We start from the raw sequence: 18,487 nt of genomic DNA, 5'->3' as shown, positions 1-18,487 counted from the left end.
GCGGATCTGTGAGTTCAAGGCCAGCCTGGTGTACATAGTGAGTTCAGGTCAGCTGGGACTACAGGGAGACCCTGTCAAAAAAGATGAAAAGAAAAGCACCACCATAGTTGTGCTTTGGAAACCATCAAAGGGTAGTCTGAGAACTGGAATTTGACCTTCTACAGGAGGATGATAAGTCTAGGTCATCCTGGGCTACATAAAGAACCTGAGGCCAAGCCGGGCATGGTGGCACATGCCTTTGATCCCAGCACTTGGGAGGCAGAGGCAGGGGGAATCTGTGAGACCAAGTCCAGCCTGGTCTACATAGTGAGTTCAGGTCAGCTGGGGCTACAGGGAGAGCCTGTCTCAAAAAGAAAAAAAAAAAAAGACTTGAGGCCAGCCCAGGATACATAAGATCCTATCTCAAAAGAGAAAGGGGTAGGAGGAGGAAGGAGGAAGAGGAGGAGGAGGAGGGAGGGAGGGAGGGAGGAGAAAGAGGAAGAGGAGAGGGAGATGACCTTGTGGCTCAAGAGCTGCTCCCTCTACTGTCCCTCCGTCCTCCAAGCTTGGTCAGTAGAGTGGTTTTAAGACGGTATAGCAGAGATTGCTAGTCCATACAGCCTTCTGGCTGCCTTTGAGGAGATTACTAAATGTTCCTTGCTACAAGATGCCTTTTCCACATCAGTGAGTGTCACTCTCTCAGAGGAGGATTTTCGAGCATGAGGTTGCAGCTGTGAGGACATGCCGCAAACACTAGATGACCCTAGAACCACTACCACTGATGAGTCTTGAGAACAAACCCATGAGAAAAGCCCAGTGGGAAGTAAGAGCTTTCTCAGTTCGGGATGACTGAACCTGAATGTGATCCCCTGTCCATATTCCCTCTCCAGGGAATGGGAAAGCCTTGTGGCCAAAGTTACAATACCCTGTTGTACCCAGTATGGGCTGCCTCTGCCTTGGGAGTGCTGGGGTTAAAGGCCTGTGTCACCACACCCAGTCATTATGGGTTTGTTAAGCTCAGTGGTACAGACCTGCTAGCCTCTGGCAGCAGGCATTAAACTGGAAGTACAGAATCCACAGAGAGTGCACCAGTCCTCGTAAAGAAACCATAGCAGCAAGAGCTCAGAGTTGCTACACTTCATATTTAGGATCTTTAGTTTTCAGCAACAACCAAGAAACGTCGAGACATACTGAGAATTAGGATTTCCAGAGGGCTAGTGGGATGGCTCAGCAGGTAAGGGTACCTTCTGCCAAGCCTGGAAACCTGAACTCGCTCTCTGAAGCCCAGCTGATAAGGAGAAAATCAGCTCCTGCAAGTTGCCCTCTGACCTCTACATGCATGCACACATACATATACGTACAACAGATGTAATGTAAGTTTTCTTTAAAAAGGAAAAGCTATATAAGACTATAGCTGTAGTATACCCAGGGATGCTGCCTACAGTGTTCTGGGGTGGCTTAACTGAGGCACAGCCTGGACGTTACCCTCTTTGAAGAACAAGAAAAAAAGTAAGAGAAGTTAGGAGAGTCTCACTGGCCTATGGCACAACATCTGTGGTACTCTCCTTCTGGAATAGGGGTCCTAGGAACAGAGAACAACAGGAAGATACTTTTCTAAACAGTGGCTGAACACTTCCCAGACTCACTTTCAAAACCAGAATCCTGTGTCTCTACATCCAAGTGACTCCACAAGCCCCACCCAGGGAAAACAGCTCTACAATCCAGAGGATCTCCACTTCCTATCAGGATGGCGGAGGCAGGGGTGTTAGGAGTAGCATCTGTACTGCTGAGAGAGATTTCAACTGGGAATTAAGTCTGTGTCTGGCACATTTCTACAGAATGGAAGGGGAAATAAGGACATTTCCTGGTAAACAGACCAGTACAGTTCTTTGTTAATAAACTGATCTTGGAAGATATAATAAGGAAGACTTTGAGGCTGAGCAAAGTGACCCCAATGATAGCATTGCACAGGAAGGAAAGAAAGGCTGGGCGGCACACCTGCACATCAACAGCAGGGGAGTCAATGCAGATGTGTCTTCTGTTCTCTTTACCAGTCCTGCAACAATAGCTAATGCAGCCCTGTACAGAACAGAGCATCACACAAGGGAGACGGGAGCTAGAATACAGCAAAGTGTATTTCCCTGGTAGTATGAATCAGATGTCACATGTCGAACCTGCAGGCTACAGGTAGTTATGAATGCAGTCCAGCACAGAATGAGAAACTCAGATCTTGAGATTTTTGTGGGTTTTTTTTCTTTGCATGGTTTTGTTGTTTTGTTGTTGGATTGCACAGTTCTCTGAACATTGTAGATGATGTCATTTCACATTGTCAAAAGGTTAGACATGCCTGAAGGCATTCATGTTGGAATATCTAGAATGATCACTAAGAAAGCCACTTTAATGGAGGTACACACCTTTAACCTCACTTTCGTCTTTAATCCCAGCTTTCTGGAGGCAGAGACAGGCAGATCTCTGAGTTTGAGGCCTGCCTGTTTTACAGAGTGAGTTCCAGGCCTGCCAGGGCTACATAGTGAGACCCTGTCTCACCCCTCCCCCAAAAGTAACAGGAATTACAGTAGTATTTCAAGCGTTCGTATTTAAAAATCACAGAAGAAAATCAAACCTGGAACTTGAGAAGCACAGAACTTTTTATCTAGCCATAGGAACATGAAAAATGAGGAATTTAGCCACTTGGACATTTCAGTCACCGAGTGTCCTGCACCCCAGGTGACACCTGCCTTGTTTTCAAGTAGCTAGTCCCTCTGCTGTCCCTTCATGTTCACACCACATTTCTCAAGTTATGTTGGGAAATGACCTAGGTTCATTTGCCCAGAACCCACTGAGGGGAACTCAGCCCTCAGGTGTCAGAGGTGTGCCTACCTCTCTGTCTCCTTGTAACTGAGTTCAGTTGGGCTGCCTTCTGTTCTTAGGGAGATGCATACCAGCAGAAGCAGTAGAACCAGTGTGGTGGGTTCTGATGGATGTTCTCTTGGGAGCTTTGCTTTGTCCTGCAGTGGCTCAGGAACTGCTAGGTGATGTGTGCCTGTGTATGACCCTCAGAAGCCATTTGTGGGTTACAGTGTGCAGAGACACTTCATAAATTGAGCAGAAAACAAGATGTTCTTCTTGGTGTTCTTCTTCCAGGGACCGCCTGGAGCAGTTAGAGAGGAAGAGGGAGCGGGAGCGGAAGATGAGGGAGCAGCAGAAGGAGCAGCGGGAGCAGAAGGAGCGGGAGCGGAGGGCAGAGGAGCGGCGCAAGGAGCGTGAGGCTCGCAGGGAAGGTAGGAGGGAGGACTGCCCGCTGCCTCTGGGGGGCTTCTCCCTGGGGGGGTGACTGGTAGTGCCAGGGTCTGCCATCACCTTTCCATATATATGGCTTGCCCTGCTGGAGTGTGAATGCTGTGACAGCCTTGGCTCAGCCTTGGGAAGACATCTTCAAGGGTGAAGAGGCGGGAGGGGTAAGGAGAGGTGGCACTATCTGCATCCAGGCCTGGCTGGTAGATGCGCCTCCGTAGACGTGTAGTAAGAGGCAGTTCTTGGCTCCTTTTTTTCCTGTTTTAAAAAGTTGTTCAAAGTGATAGAAATGACCGTTTTGTCCATGTTAAGTGTGCCTAGAGCTGAGATTCTGTCCATCTAGCAACACTCCTTTTGAGCCCAGTCCCTGACCCTCCCCATTCTGCTGAGTGAAATCAGTCTTCTGTCTTTCTGTGACTGGATTATTTCAGTCAGCTTAAAGTCTTCAGGGCCCACCCATGTTGTAGCTTGTGTCAAACCTTCCTTTTGAAGGCTGGCTGATAGGAGAGACTTAGTTTGATACTTTACTCTTTATATCCACATGCTTGTTTGCATTTTCCCTCATTTCCTGCATTACTGTCATCCTTTACATCATTGATCTCTCTGTTGATTTATTTAGAGGCCATGTCTTCCTGTAGCCCTAGCTGGCCTTGAACTGACTAAGTAGACCAGGCTAGCCTTGATGTTAAGGAGATCCAAGTGCCTCTGACTCCAGAGACCTGGGATTAAAGGCATGAGCCACTATGCCTGCCTATATCACTCTTTCTTTTTAGGGGGATGGGGTCTTTTTGAGATGGGGTCTCCCTGTAGCCCCAGCTGTCCAGGAACTCAATATGTAGACCAGGCTGGCCTTGAACTCACAGAGATCCGCCTGCCTCTGCCTCTGGGATTAAAGGCATGCACCACCACACCCAGCTGCCCAAGAGGAATTTTAACTGGTGGGTTTCAAGGAAAGAGGCTTGAGTTCAGGAGGCACCACCACGCCCGGCCTCCAACCTCTCTCTTTAAACAAAATATTTGAGTTCCTTTCTTAATTTCTCTGTGTGTGTTCTACCTCTGGTTTTTGTGTGAGGGTATGTGTGGTTTGCCATGGGTCACATAAAACATTCTGTAGTTATAAAACAAATTTGAGGTGATACCCACTTCACCGAGTAACGTGGAAACCCTGTTGCTTTCCTCTCAGCCCATTTTAGTTGTTCTTGCCACAAAATTACATTTTCTATGTTATGTCCATAAACTGGTACCTTTAAAATGCATCAACCTATGAAATCATGGAACAAACAAAAGGTGGAGAAACGGTTGTTTCCTTATACTAGACACATCCAAAGACTGAGAGCCCTGAAAGGGTCCGCACTGTAATGTGTCTCAGGGTTTCTGAGCTCATCCTACTTAGAGAATGTTGAGTAGAATGAATGTTAATATTCAAGTCTTCTGAAAAATGTGAGTTCTCAGCAGTGACCTCTGTTCCTTCTTGGACTGGGCAGTCACAGTTGGTCTTGGAATCCCACAGGTGCTTTCTGGTCTGGGCATCTTTCTTTGGTAGTTTTTCTTTCTGTTTCTCAGTTTCCATGGCAGTGTCTTGCAGTTCATAGTCTTTCTTCTGCCTGCTTAGATCTGCTACTGACTCTCTATGGTGGATTTTGCATTTACTGCTAATCTTTTAGAGTTCCTGTCTTTCTTGTTTTTATATTGGGCTGCATAACACAGATACGCTGTAGCCTGGGATGATCTTGAACTCAGCCTCCCAAGTACAGGCTTCGCCTCTAGACCCTGCTGGGTTTCCTGTGTGGTTTATTGTCATCTTCATGTTCCTACTCCATTTCCTTGATGTTTCGCCACATCTTTTGTTCTTTGAGCATCTTTGAAATAGTGGATTTGATGTCTTGTTCTTTGTTTCCAGGAAGGCTTGTTATTCCCAGGAAACAGTGACTTAAGGAACCCTGTGAATAGGCGGTGCTGTTGGAGGCATGGGGGCATCTTCACTGTCTTCATACCTGAGTGGGCAGCGCTCTCAGGAGTAACTGAGCCCCAGGTCCAGGATCTGTGACGTGGATTCTGGCATGTAGGGCAGCAGAGCACAGCCCTTTGCATGCCCTGGGCCATGCCTGGGCATTCTAGATGACAGCACATGCCGAGCACTCACCTCCATCGGTAACCCTGGTCATGCAGCAGACAGTTTCTTTGTCAGAAAGGTTAAGCATGGAACCAGGGTGGCACTGAAGGACTCACATGTGTGGACACTAATCACACACCTTCTCTAGGTCGGATATAGGCTAGTGATCTCTCTCTTCTTCCCTTCTCCTGAGGCTCTTTCTATAAGTAATCTACAGACACCTCCGTCAGGATCTGAAACCAGGCGTACATCATGGGTGATTCATTTTTTTCTTTCAAGTGAACCAAACTTTGCTGTTTCATTGGATTTGTTATGAACATGTGTGTGTGTGTGTGTGTGTGTGTGTGTGTGTGTGTGTGTGTGTGTGTGTTTTAAAGCTGATGTTTGTGGTGATTCTGGAGATCAGACCCCTCCTCTGGGCTTGCTGTGGCTGTGTTGTGATTGTTGATGCTGTCTCTGCTGACAATGCCTGGCACATCCTCCTGGGTCAAATATGAATCTGTACCTGTTAGGAATATGCGGTCACTTTTTGGCTTCCCTTGTGTATACAATTGCTTCAGTGGTCTTATCCTTAAATATTTGGCTCCCAAAAAAGGACAAGAGAAAATAGAAGTGGGCACAAGAGCCCCAACCCTCAGTCTGGAAGTCTCCCTAGCCAGAGTGGTTTTTTTTTGCCCCATGGGGCTGTAGGCAACAACTAGAGCATAGGCCCTTCGTGAGTCAGGGACAAGGTCCTTTTCACTTGCTGTGGTCCTGTAAGCTACTCTGGGAACTGCAGCCAGCCCAGCTCTTTTCCCTGAGGATGGGAGATAGGCGTTAAGGAGGAAGCTGCTGTGCTAAGAGCTAGCCAGAATTAACCAATTTGCCATCCAAGCCTCCTCCGGACTTTGCAGGCCTTCAGCAATTCCAGTGTTCCACACTAATTGTGTCAGACGGGCTCTGCAGGCCCGGCTGTTGTCAAGGTGCTGCCTGGCATTTCTCACTCAGCCTTCTTCCCAGAATTCTTTTCTACCTCTACCTCTATGACAAGTGAAGATCAGTCTTGAAGTTCCCCTAGTCAGCTCATGGGCTCCAGCTTGGAGCTTTTTCCTACTGAGTTGTTGGCCTGTAGCTTTGAAGCTGTGTGTGCTCATGCTCCTGGTGGAGTTTGGGACATGCGTGGGTGGCCATTCCTAGGGTGGGGCATGTTGAAAAGACTACTGCCAGTAACATCTCTGCTCTGCTGTGTGTGCACAGTCTCTGCACATCACCGCACCATGAGGGAGGACTACAGCGATAAGGGCAAGACTGGCCACTGGAGCCGAAGTCCTCTGCGGCCACCACGAGAGCGCTTTGAGCTTGGAGACAGCCGGAAGCCAGGTGAGGCCAGGCTTGTGCTTGCTTCAGGCTAGTATAGGGTTTCTTTGCTGGGGGGATATTTGAATATAAAAATTTACATTTTTTTAAAACAATTATGGGATTATGAAAATGCCATAATGAGACACATTACTTTGAGTGCTAGCCTAAAAAGTTTGGAACTGGGCCTGGTGGTACACGTCTTTAATCCCAGCAGAGAGGCAGGTGGATCTACTGAGATCCAGGCCAGTTTGGCCTACATAGGGAATTCCAGGCAAGGTGGGGCTACATGGAGACCCTGTCTCAAACCGTCTCCCCCCAAAAATAAAACAAATACAAAAATAAAAATTTTAAATCGTGGAATAAAGAATTTATACAAGTAATGAAAATCTTGCCAGGCAATTTCTTTTCTACTATAAAATTATGTACCAGTGGGCCAGAAAGATGGCTTAGCAGGTAGGGGCTCCATCCAAGTGTGTAAGTGGAACAAGAGGACCAATGCCTGCAGGTTGTCCTCTGACTGCCCAATCTCAGTTTATCAACTGAGATGTTTGTGCTGATCTTTTGCAGACCATTCATCCAGGTAAATGCCTGTGGGTGAGCTGTTTTCCACGCACAGTAAACTTGATATTATGTAAGCTACATAAGTAATTAAAAAATTAAAAACATTTCCTTAGTGCTGTGAATATAGCTCTGCTAGTAGCATGCACATAACCCTGGATTTGAACCCTAGCATTGCATTAAAAAATTGGGCATGGGGCCAGGTGTGGAGGTGAACACCTTTAATTCCAGGGCTTGGGAATCTCCAACTTGGAGACCAGCCTGGTCTATCTAGTGAGTTGCAGGACAACTGGAGCTACAGGGAGACCCTCTCTCAAGATTTAAAAAAAAAAAAAATTGGGTTTGGTGAAGTGTACGTGTAATCCAAAACCTTAGGCAGTGAAAGCAGAAAGATCAGGAGTTGGGGTCATTCTGAGCTACATAGTAAGTTTGAGGCCAGCCTGGGAAACATGACCCTGTCTCAACAAATAACATAAACATTTCCCCAAAGTAACCTATGAATGGTTTATCTCATAAGTAAAAGAAGAGAAAATAGAAGAAAGAGACCTACTGTCAGACTTACAGGACATCAGTGACAGCGAGAGGAAAACCAGCTCTGCTGAGTCCTCATCAGGTACATGAGCCCACACTGCTGTGGCCTTGGCTGCTGCTGCCAGGGAAAGGCCAGGGTTTACCCTTTGGCTCTGTTTTATTCTGCAGCAGAATCAGGTTCAGGCTCTGAAGAGGAAGAGGAGGAGGAAGAGGAAGAGGAGGAAGAAGGGAGCACCAGTGAGGAGTCAGAGGAGGAGGAGGAAGAAGAGGAAGAGGAAGAAGAAGAGGAGACTGGGAGCAACTCTGAGGAGGCCTCAGAGCAGTCTGCGGGTGAGAAGCCAGTGGGTCACAGTTGTTTTAATTGATGAAAAAGCATTTCATGTTCTTTTGGGAATTTGAAGTCTAAGGTAAGAACTTTCCACATTAAAATAGCCTTGCTAAGCCAGGTATGGTGGCGCACGCCTTTAATCCCAGCACTCGAGGCAGAAGCAGGTGGATCTCTGTGAGTTCAAGGCCAGCGTGGTCTACATAGTGAGCATTCCTGGACAGCTGGAGCTACAGGGAGACCCTGTCTCAAAAAGACCAAAAAAAAAAAAAAAAAAAAAGCCTTACTGGCTGGGCGTGTGGCACAGGACTTTAATCCCAGCACTCAGGAGGCAGAGGCAGATGGACCTCTGTGAGTTAGAGGACAGCCTGGTCTCCATATCGAATCCAGGCCAGCTTGGGCTACACTGAGACCCTGTCTCAGAAAAGACCAAAAAAAAAGAAAATAAATAAATAAAATAGCCTTGCTATGTGAGACTCACATTTGACCCCAGAATTGAGGCGGAGAATGCGGCTTAGTAAAAGAATGCTTGCCTAGCATATGTGAGGTCCTGGGTTCAAGCCCAGTACCACCAGGAAAAGAAAGAACCCTTCCCTGCTTCCCAGATTGGTAGGTGTGAACATTTGCTATTGTTTCACAGCTCCTGCTAGCCCTTAGATTACCATGTGGAGGAGATTGCCCACTATCAGGATAAGCTGACAATTCCAAGGCCAGCTCAGCCACATTCTGATCTGAGCAGATTCCTGTTTTCTTTTCAGAAGAAGTAAGTGATGAAGAGATGAGTGAAGATGAAGAACGAGAAAACGAAAACCACATTTTGGTTGGTAAGGGCCTCCCTGTGACAGTGTCTGTCCTTGAGTGCTGATGCTGAGTGTGCCTATGCCTGGTCCTGCTGACACAGACCATCTAGAGCATGTGACGTCCCATGCACTCAAGCTTTGGTCTAGTGGTGTCCAATAGGAGAGGTGGCCAGCTGAAAAGCTCTGATTCCCTGAGAACACACCTTTCGCCACTTTGTAGCCTGTGCCCAGAGGAGCTGACGGTGGGAAGCAGCAGCTTTATTTGGATGACGTCTTGCTGCATGCCCATTGTGACCCTGATGCTGGGGGAGCCCACTTGGAGCCTCATTTACCATAGCAGAAGTCACAGCTGCTGAGGCATGCGGTCTGGGCATGCCCACTTATCCTCTGAGCCCAGTGCTTGGCTCTGGCTCTGGCTCTGATTCTGGCTCTGCCTAGATTACCAGGATTGTGAGCCTTACTTGGTACCTTTTGCCCAGACGGCAGGCCCCACACCAGCTCCTGAAGTGGAGGACACAGGACATGCCACCCCTGCATGGCAGGGCCCAGAACAGGAGAAGGGTTGGGTGTTCCTGCTTATTGCTGGTCCATAATTAGGTTTAACTTTAAAGTTCCAGAGTCGCGATTTGACCGAGATTCCGGGGACAGTGAAGAAGGGGAGGAAGAAGTGGGTGAGGGGACTCCACAGAGCAGTGCCCCAACGGAAGGAGACTATGTGCCTGACTCTCCAGCCCTGTCACCCATTGAGCTGAAGCAGGAGCTGCCCAAGTACCTGCCGGCCCTGCAGGTCAGGCCCCTCCCTATCCCTTGTCCTAAGACTGGCTCTCTGCTTTGGTGCTCCACAGAGAGCAGGTTCTGGAAAGCAGAGCCATACTCCTAGCACTGATGGCTTGCCTGAGGAGCTACTGCTCCCCCATACAGTGGTCTGGCTAGTCATGGCCACTAGCCTTTCATGATCCTAACCATGGTTCTTCTTCAAGCCTGGCAGCACTGGGGGTTTCCTTGGTGCCAGGAACTATTGGCTCTTGCTTTTGCCTTTGCTCTGCTTGCCCTTGGATATGGCCGGGAAATCATGTAACTGCACAGGGCTGTGAATTCTTCACTGTTCAGGAACATACCAGTGAGTGTCTGACACTGCCTAGAGGACTGAGAGGGGATATGGTGGTCCTAAGTTTTACAACAGCATTCTGAGCCCTAGTCACCTGCCTTCCACTAGTGCTTCCAGACCACATAGAGTGGTGGGACACTAGTCTGTGGAATGTCTGGAAAGAAGAAGGTACTGGGGACAGACAGGCCATGCCCTCTCCAGGGTGGCATAGTTCACCAGGCAGAGGATGCCAGAGGTGCTTTTGTTTGTGCTGCTTTCCATCATACTGAAGTGCAGGCTGTCTTAGAAGCAGAGAAAAGAGCGAATTCCTTCTATTCCTACCATCCATGTACAGAGCATGTCCTCCCCAGGTCTTTCAGGCTGGTGTTCAGGTGCACTTGCCCTGTGCAGGGCACAGATAAGGATGTTAGGCCATCACTGTGGCTGCTGAGCCCTCGTGCTCCTGCTTCCTCCACAGGGCTGCCGGAGTGTGGAGGAGTTCCAGTGTCTGAACAGGATTGAGGAGGGCACCTATGGGGTGGTCTACAGAGCCAAGGACAAGAAAACAGGTGGGTGGAGCCCCAGCATGGTCCACTGTGGGGACGCAGGGCCAAGGACAAGGCAGCCAGAGAGGAACTAGTTGTCAAGGAGCTCCGGCAGCCGTGAGACAAGGGATCATTCCTGAGTAGCAGTGAGTTGGATGCTCTGCATTGGTACGAGGCCAGCCTGGAAAGGTCTGACAGACTTTGTTCCATGGAGAGCTTCCCTTGGTCTTCATGTAAACTCCGGAATGATGTTCAGTGGCCTGTCCCCCACAGCTGGCCCTTGTTCTCTGCCCGTGCACCTTCAGCACATGGTTGTTAGGTGTGGATTCACATTTACATAATCCATTGGATCTTTGGAAGAAACTACCCTTTCCTTGTTCCCAGGCCTTGGGCTACACTATACCTACCAAGCATCAAGTTCCAAATCACTGTGCCTCACCTAAGCCTCTCGGTATCTCCAGAAGACACGGGCTGACTAGGACCGTGCTGTTGACTGTGATAACAGGTGGCATGGTTCAGACGTCTGGTAGTAAGACCAGAAGGTGCCGCTCCTCAGTGTGAGGCTTCTCCTTCCTTCCTTTTTTGTTAACAGCCCTAGGACTCCAGGCGAGCACTCAGCCATTGTGTCCCACTCCCTGCCCAGGGTTTTGTTCTTTGCTCTTCTTTATTTGTCTTTCATTATTCCAGAGCTGAGGACTGAACCCAGGGCCTTGTGCTTACTAGGCCAGTACTGGATCACTGATCTAAGCTCCCAGCAAGTGTTCTTAGAAGAAAATCCTTACTGCGAGGTAACAGATGCTGTATGGACAGAAACATAAGTCCTGATTAAACACATTAACTGGATTTTTTGTTTATATTTTATCATTTTTTGGTTTTTGTTGGGTGTTTTTGTTTTTGTTCTTGAGACATGATCTCACTGTGTAGCCCTGCCTGTCTGGATCTTGATCAGGCTGGCCTCAAACTCACAAAGATCTGCCTGCCTTTGCCTCCTGAGTGTTAGGATTAAAGGTGTGCGCCACCATGCACTACTTTTTTTTTTTGGTCTTTTTTTGAGACGGTCTCCCTGTAGCCCCAGCTGTCCTGGAACTCACTATGTAGACCAGGCTGGCCTTAAACTCACAGAGATCCGCCTGCCTCTGCCTCTCAAGTGCTGGGATTAAAGGCATGTGCCACCACACCCCGCTATTTTTTTTCTTAAAATAAAGTTTCAGTAAGTACTCCTGGCTGACCTGGAACTGGCTAGGTAGACCAGGCTGGCTTTGAATTTGGAGCCCTCCTGAGTCCTGGGATTATGGGTGTGTGCTACCATACTTAGCAACATTATATTATTATTTTATTATTTTATGTGTATGTGTGTATTGCCTGCATGTAGGTAAGTGCACCCTTGTTGTGCAGTGCCCTCAGGGGTCAGAAGAGGTCTGTTGGATCCCCTGGGACTGTAGTTATGGACAGTTGTTAGCTGCCATGTGGGTGTTGGGATTTGAACCCGGGTCTTCAAGAACAACCAGTGTTCTTAACCACTGAGCCATCTCTCCAGCCCCCCAGCCACATTATAATATTTTGCCATTTATGTTGTGTTTTCTTAGCTGCTGACTTAGATTATATATTTGTGTGTATGTGCATGTGAATGCAAGGGCCCACAGTGAGCAGAAGAGGGTATTGGATCCCCTGGACCTGGAATTACAAGTAGTTGTTAACTGTGCAATGTGGATACTGGAACTGAATTCTGGTCCTCGGAAGAGCAGCCTGCACTCTTAACTGCTGAGCCATTTCTTCTGCCCTTTTAAAAACATGAGCTTTTTTTTTTTTTTGGTCTTTTTGAAACAGGGTCTCCCTGTAGCCCCAGCTGTCCTGGATTCACCACGGAGACCAGGCTGGCCTTGAACCCACAGAGATCCACCTGCTGGGATTAAAGGTGTGCGCCACCATGCCTGGCCAACATGAGCTTTTCAAAAAATGTTCTTCACATTGTAATTTTTTTATTACGTGACTTTTAAAATAATTTTTAAACTTTATTATTTGATAATTTCATACATGTATATATACACTGTATCTTGATCAGATCCATCTCCCTCCCTCTCCTCCTGTGACACCCCTCAACAGGTTCCCCTCCCACCTTCAAGTCTTTTTTAGTTTTATTTATTATTATTATATGTGTATAAAGTGTATTGCCTGCATGTATGTAAGTGCACCTGTGTTGTGCAATGCCAGCAGAGGCCAGAAGAGGACATTGGATCCCCTGGAACTGTAGTTATGGGTTGTTATCTACTAAGTGGGTGCTGGGAGTTGAACCAGCCAATGCTTTTAACCACTGAACCATAACTCCAGCTCCCCCCCCCCCACTTTTCCCCTCTTAATGGTATAACTCACTGAATCTGGTTACTGTTGCTAGCACATGTGTAGGGGTGAAGCCTCATGAGCCCTCCCACATCGATGCTGCAGTGTGGACTGGCTTGTTCCTGTGCAGGTAACCACAGCTGCTGTGAGTTCATGAGTGCACCTGCTGTGTCATGTCCAGAAGACAGTGATTCACAGCTCTCCTCCCCATTCTCCAGCTCTTCCATCCTTTCTGCCCCTCTTTAGGTGGAGGGTGGGATTGATACAATGTCCCATTTAGGGCTCAGCACTCCACAGCCACTGCCTCATTTCCTGAGTAATCCAAGTCCTATTCAGAAAGTCCTTACCTACGATTGTGTCTTAATATTTACTCCCTGCTTTAGAAGTTTCAGAGTTTCAGGCCTTACGTAGTCTTTGATCCATTTGGCTTTGGTGAGAGATAAGGGTCTTGTTTCATTCCTTTACTTGTGGATCTCCACCATTTGTTAAAGATGTTGTCCTTTCTTCATTGTATTTATTATTATTATTATTTTATGTGTATGACTGTATTGCCTGCATGTGTGTGTGTGCAGTTCCCAGGGATGTCAGAAGAGGACATCAGATCCCCTAGAACGGGAGATATGGTTTTCAGCCTCCATGTGGGTCCTGGGAATTGAGCCTGGGCTCTCAGCAAGAGCAGCCAGTGCGTTTAACCGCATAGTCTTCAATCCATTTGGCATTGGTGAGAGATAGGGTCTAGTTTCATTCCTTTACATGTGGACCTCCACCATTTGTTGATGATGTCCTTTCTTCCATGTATATTTTTGAGGTCTTTGTCACAAATCAGGTGCCTGTTGCTGTGTGGCTGTTCTGTACAGTCTAGAGAAAGATCTGTGATGCCCATGCTTTCAGTTCTGAATGAGTGAGTTTATTAAGTATACAGCAAGCAACAGGTAACAGTGAGGGGCAGATAGAGAGCAGCAGCAGGTGGGTAGAACACATCAGATGGGCACTCAGAACGGCCACAGAGACAGCTGGAACATCCAACGGAGAGCAAACCAAAGGCAACATCCGACTGGGGCTTACAAACATCCGGCAGAAACTCACTGAGGATGCTGAGGCAGTCAGCTGCAGTTCCCGGTTGAGTTGAGCTTACCATGTATGAACTTCCAGTTTCCAGTTCCTGCTAGAGATGTTTTTTTTTTTTTTTTTTTTTTGGTCTTTTTTAGATAGGGTCTCCCTGTAGCCCCAGATGCCCTGGAACTCTATATAGACCAGGTTGGCCTTGAATTCACAGAGATCCACCTGCCTCTGCCTCCCTAGTGCTGAGATCAAAGGAATAGGCCACCACGCCCGGCTTACAGATGTTTTATATTATGGGATAAACAGTAGTGATCTCAGCTGGAAATAGTTTACCTTCTGTTCTCAAGGACCCTGTGTGTTTAGTTGCTTAGATGCTTGCTGATTTGATTTTTTTCTTCTTTTTTCAAAAAGTCTTTAAACCTGGGATGTTGGCTCACACCTTTAATCCTAGCACTCAGGAGGCCTAGGAAGGTGGATCTCTGAGTTCAAGGCCAACCTGGTCTGCATAGTGAGTTCCAGGCCAGCTGAGGCTACAGGGAGACCCTGTCTCCGAAACACAAAAAATAAATTTTTTATTTATTTATTTATTTTTTTATTTTTTGGTCTTGAGACAGGGTCTCCCTGGAGCCCCAGCTGTCCTGGAACTCACTATGTAGACCAGGCTGGTCTTGAACTCAAGAGATCCGCCTGCCTGTGCCTCCCGAGTGCTGGGATTAAAGGCATGCGCCACCACGCCTGGCAAAAATAAATTTTTTAAAAATTTTTAAGTTTTTAAAAATTTATTTTTATTTTGTATGTATGGGTGTTTTGCCTGCCTGTATGTAACTTCACATGTGTCATGCAATGTCTGTTGTGCCTTAGAGGGCAGAAGAGGGCATTGGATCCCTTGGAGCTGGAGTTTCATCAGATTTTTGTTAGCTATCATGTGGGTGCTGGGAACTGAACCCAGGTCCTCTGTAAGAACAACCAGCCCTCTTAAGTACTAAGCCATTTCTCCACCCCATCTTCCTTTTTCTTTTTTTTTTTTTTTTTTCTTTTTTTTTTCAGTATAATGTACGTTGGCCGTGAATCCTGCACCACGCTGTTTTATTACTACAGCTCTGTAGTATAACGTGAAATCAAGTGTGGTGATTCTCCAACGGTATTTGTTTTTCAGAACTGCTTTGGCTCTCAGATCTTCTGTACTCCATACAAATTTAAGGTTTTTTCTATTTCTGTGAAGAGATGAGTTGGTGTTTTGATTGGGACTGCTTTTGGTAGAGTGGCCATTTTCACAATATTACTCCTGCCAGTCCATGAGCTTGGAAAGTTTCCATCTTCTAATGTCTTCCTCAGTTTCTTCCTTTATTCCTTTTGGGTTTTTGTTTGTTTTGAGACAGGGTCTCCCTGTAGTCCCAACTGTCCTGGAACTCAGTATAGAGACAAGGCTGGCCTCCATCTCACAGAGATGCACCTGCCTTTAGAACTTTAGACTTTTCAAGGGGCTACAGAGCTGGTTCAGTGGTTAAGAACACTGGTTGTTCTTGCAGAAGACCTGGGTTCGAAGCCAGAACCCTGTATGGCAGCTAACGCCTGTCTGTAACTCCAGTCCCAGGGGACCAACAGCCTCTTCTGACCTCTGTGGGCATTGCACTTAACCTACATGCAGGCAATACATGGGTACACATAAAATAAAAATAATAAATTTATTTATTTATTTATTTAGTCTTTTTTGAGACAGGGTCTCCTTGTAGCCCCAGCTGTCCTGGAACTCACTGTGTAGACCAGGCTGGCCTTGAACTCACAAAGATCTGCCTGCCGCTGCCTCCCAAGTGCTGGGATTAAAGGCGTGCGCCACCACGCCCAGCCAATAAATAAATTTTTTAAAAAAATTATTATTTATCAACCACCAGCAATCCTAAGAAATAAACTTTGCTTTACTGGGGGGAAAACATGATTATTTATTATTATTCCAGGGTGGGCTTTTTGTTTTGTTGCGGTGTTTTGGTTTTTCAGGCTACTGTGAATGAATTGTTAGCCTGCATTCTTTCTTGGTTTCTTTGTCATAAATATAGGAAGGCTGATGGTTTTGTGTTACTAATTTTATATTCTGTCACTTTGTTGAAAATGTTTCTCAGTTCTGGGGGTTTCCTGATGGAGTTTTCGGGGTCTCAGGTATAAAATGACATATCTGTAAATAGATACTTTGACTTTTTCTTTTCCTCATTGTAACCCTCTTCGGTACTGTGTTGAGTAAGAGTGGAGATAATGGAACCGGGTACTGTGGCACACGCCTTTCATCCCAGCAGGTGGATCTCTTGTGAGTTCGAGGCTAGCCTGGTCTACATAGCCAGTTCCAGGCCAACTGGGGCGAAAGGAAAACCCTGTCTCCAAAAGACCAAAAAAAAAAAAAAAAACAGAAAACGACAGTGGAGATAGTGGAAGGCCTTACATTCACTGATCTCTTTATAGTGAATCATCCTTGGGATCTCTGGAAAAAGCTAACTTGTGACAAATGATCTTTTTGACGTTTGTGAACTTGGGTTTCATTTACAAGATTGTGATTTGTTTGGCTTTTGTTCAGGCATGATCCCTCACTGTAGCCCAAGCTATGAACTCAGGGTGATTCTTCAGCTTCTTGAGTGCTGGGATTGTAGGAATGAGCCACAGTGCTTAGCTTATACAATTTTCTTTACAGATGAAATTGTGGCTCTGAAGCGGTTAAAGATGGAGAAAGAGAAGGAAGGCTTCCCAATCACATCCCTGAGGGAGATCAACACCATCCTCAAGGCCCAGCATCCCAATATTGTCACAGTCAGAGTAAGTCTCAGCCACCACACTTGGCATGGTCTACCTGTGTGGGAGGCCTATCTCCTGAACGGACAAGGGAGAAGGTTCCATGACATCCTGTTGGTAGTAACTTCCACAGTGTAGATATCACCCTGCCAGAATTGTCAGAGTAAGGCCCAGCGTGGTGGCATTTGACTCTAATCCCAGCACTTTGAAGGCAGAGGCAGATGGATCTCTGAGTTTGAGGCCAGCCTGGTCTCAGGCTCTATAGAGAGTTTAAGGCCAGCCAGAGCTACATAGTGAGACTCTCTCAAAAAAAAAGTGGTGGGTGGGGGGTGCCTGGAAGCTGGAGAGAAGGCTCAGCTGTTAAGAGAACTGACTGCTCTTACAGAGGACCCAGGTTCGATTCCCAGCACCCATATGGCGGCTACAAACTGTCCTTAACTCCCGTTCCAGGGGACTCCAAAGCCCATTTCTGACCTGCCCTGCATTGCATGGCACAGGTAGACTTCACATACATGCAGGCAATACACTCATACACATAAAATAAAAATAATAAAATATAAAACTTCTAAAAATTAGTAATAATAAAATATTTTTAAAAAGTCATAGTAGGTCCTTATGCCCACAGCATCTGTGCTTGGCATTGCAGGTTTCCCTAAGCCAGTGCTTGCCAGGGTGGGGCTGGAGGAGGTGGTCACACCAGCACCCACAGATCTCCTGCTTGCTTCCTAGGAAATAGTCGTGGGCAGCAACATGGACAAGATTTACATTGTGATGAACTACGTGGAGCATGACCTCAAGAGCCTGATGGAGACCATGAAGCAGCCCTTCCTGCCAGGTATGGCTGCATGCCAGCCTGGGCAGCAGTGCTGTCTGCCCTCTGGCATGTCATGGAGCTCTCTGAGCACAATTAGGATCATTGTCCTTATAGTGACCTGCTTCCCCTCTGTGTGGGTGGTGATCGTAGTGGACTCAGGGTTACCCAGGGCTGAAACAGTTCTTGTGATAAACTTGCCCAGAAGTCTGGTTGCTGCTGTTACACAAAGAGCCCTGGGGCCCCTGGTCCTTTTGCCAAGACCATTGTGAACTCACTGTGGGGAGGGGATGTGTGTGATCTCAATACTCTTTCTTACAGGGGAGGTAAAGACCCTGATGATCCAGCTGCTGAGTGGGGTGAAGCACCTTCATGACAACTGGATCCTGCACCGTGACCTCAAGACCTCCAACCTATTGCTAAGCCATGCTGGCATTCTCAAGGTGAGCCCTGCATCCTCCCACCTCACCCTCAGGAACCCCACCCACAGCCTGGCCTCACAGGCCACCCTGTCCATGTTACTACAGGTGGGTGACTTTGGGCTGGCGCGGGAGTATGGATCACCCCTGAAGGCCTACACCCCAGTTGTGGTGACCCTGTGGTATCGTGCCCCAGAACTGCTGCTTGGTGCTAAGGTGAGTCTGATGGGGGTTCTGAGAGGTTTCCCTGCCCCATGGAGGCCTCACTGACCTGTGGCCTGATGCTGATGGTGTGGGCCTGCAGGCATCTGAGTCCTGCCTTCTGGAATGTTAGGAATACTCTACAGCTGTGGACATGTGGTCAGTGGGCTGCATCTTTGGAGAGCTGCTAACCCAGAAGCCTCTGTTTCCTGGGAAGTCAGAAATTGATCAGATCAACAAGGTTTTTAAAGTGAGTGTGGGCATTGGGTCGCCCGTCAATCTTGGGTTTGGGAACACTACCAGAAATGGCTT

At 47.3% G+C, this 18,487-nt stretch overlaps 1 protein-coding gene across 3 annotated transcripts in view; it reads left to right on the top strand.

Annotated features, from left to right (window-relative positions):
* Positions 1–18,487, top strand: part of LOC103749760 (cyclin-dependent kinase 11B) — a 30,469-nt gene that overhangs the window by 10,478 nt on the left and 1,504 nt on the right. For 2 of the 3 annotated variants that reach the window (XM_008852616.3, XM_029555821.1), the window contains 12 exons: positions 3,124–3,260; positions 6,623–6,745; positions 7,800–7,895; positions 7,982–8,143; positions 8,897–8,962; positions 9,550–9,725; positions 10,504–10,594; positions 16,647–16,768; positions 17,474–17,579; positions 17,877–17,998; positions 18,083–18,190; positions 18,309–18,425. In XM_008852616.3, coding sequence (XP_008850838.1) covers positions 3,124–3,260; positions 6,623–6,745; positions 7,800–7,895; positions 7,982–8,143; positions 8,897–8,962; positions 9,550–9,725; positions 10,504–10,594; positions 16,647–16,768; positions 17,474–17,579; positions 17,877–17,998; positions 18,083–18,190; positions 18,309–18,425 — 1,426 coding nt within the window. The remainder of the gene's footprint in view (positions 1–3,123; positions 3,261–6,622; positions 6,746–7,799; positions 7,896–7,981; positions 8,144–8,896; positions 8,963–9,549; positions 9,726–10,503; positions 10,595–16,646; positions 16,769–17,473; positions 17,580–17,876; positions 17,999–18,082; positions 18,191–18,308; positions 18,426–18,487) is intronic. The other variant, XM_008852617.3, reaches the window with a different exon arrangement.

This window comes from Nannospalax galili, unplaced genomic scaffold, assembly GCF_000622305.1.
Source record: "Nannospalax galili isolate Female #2095 unplaced genomic scaffold, S.galili_v1.0 scaffold806, whole genome shotgun sequence".
In the NCBI taxonomy this organism is placed as follows: Eukaryota; Metazoa; Chordata; class Mammalia; order Rodentia; family Spalacidae; genus Nannospalax; species Nannospalax galili.
This window is presented reverse-complemented; position numbering and strand designations above follow the sequence as displayed.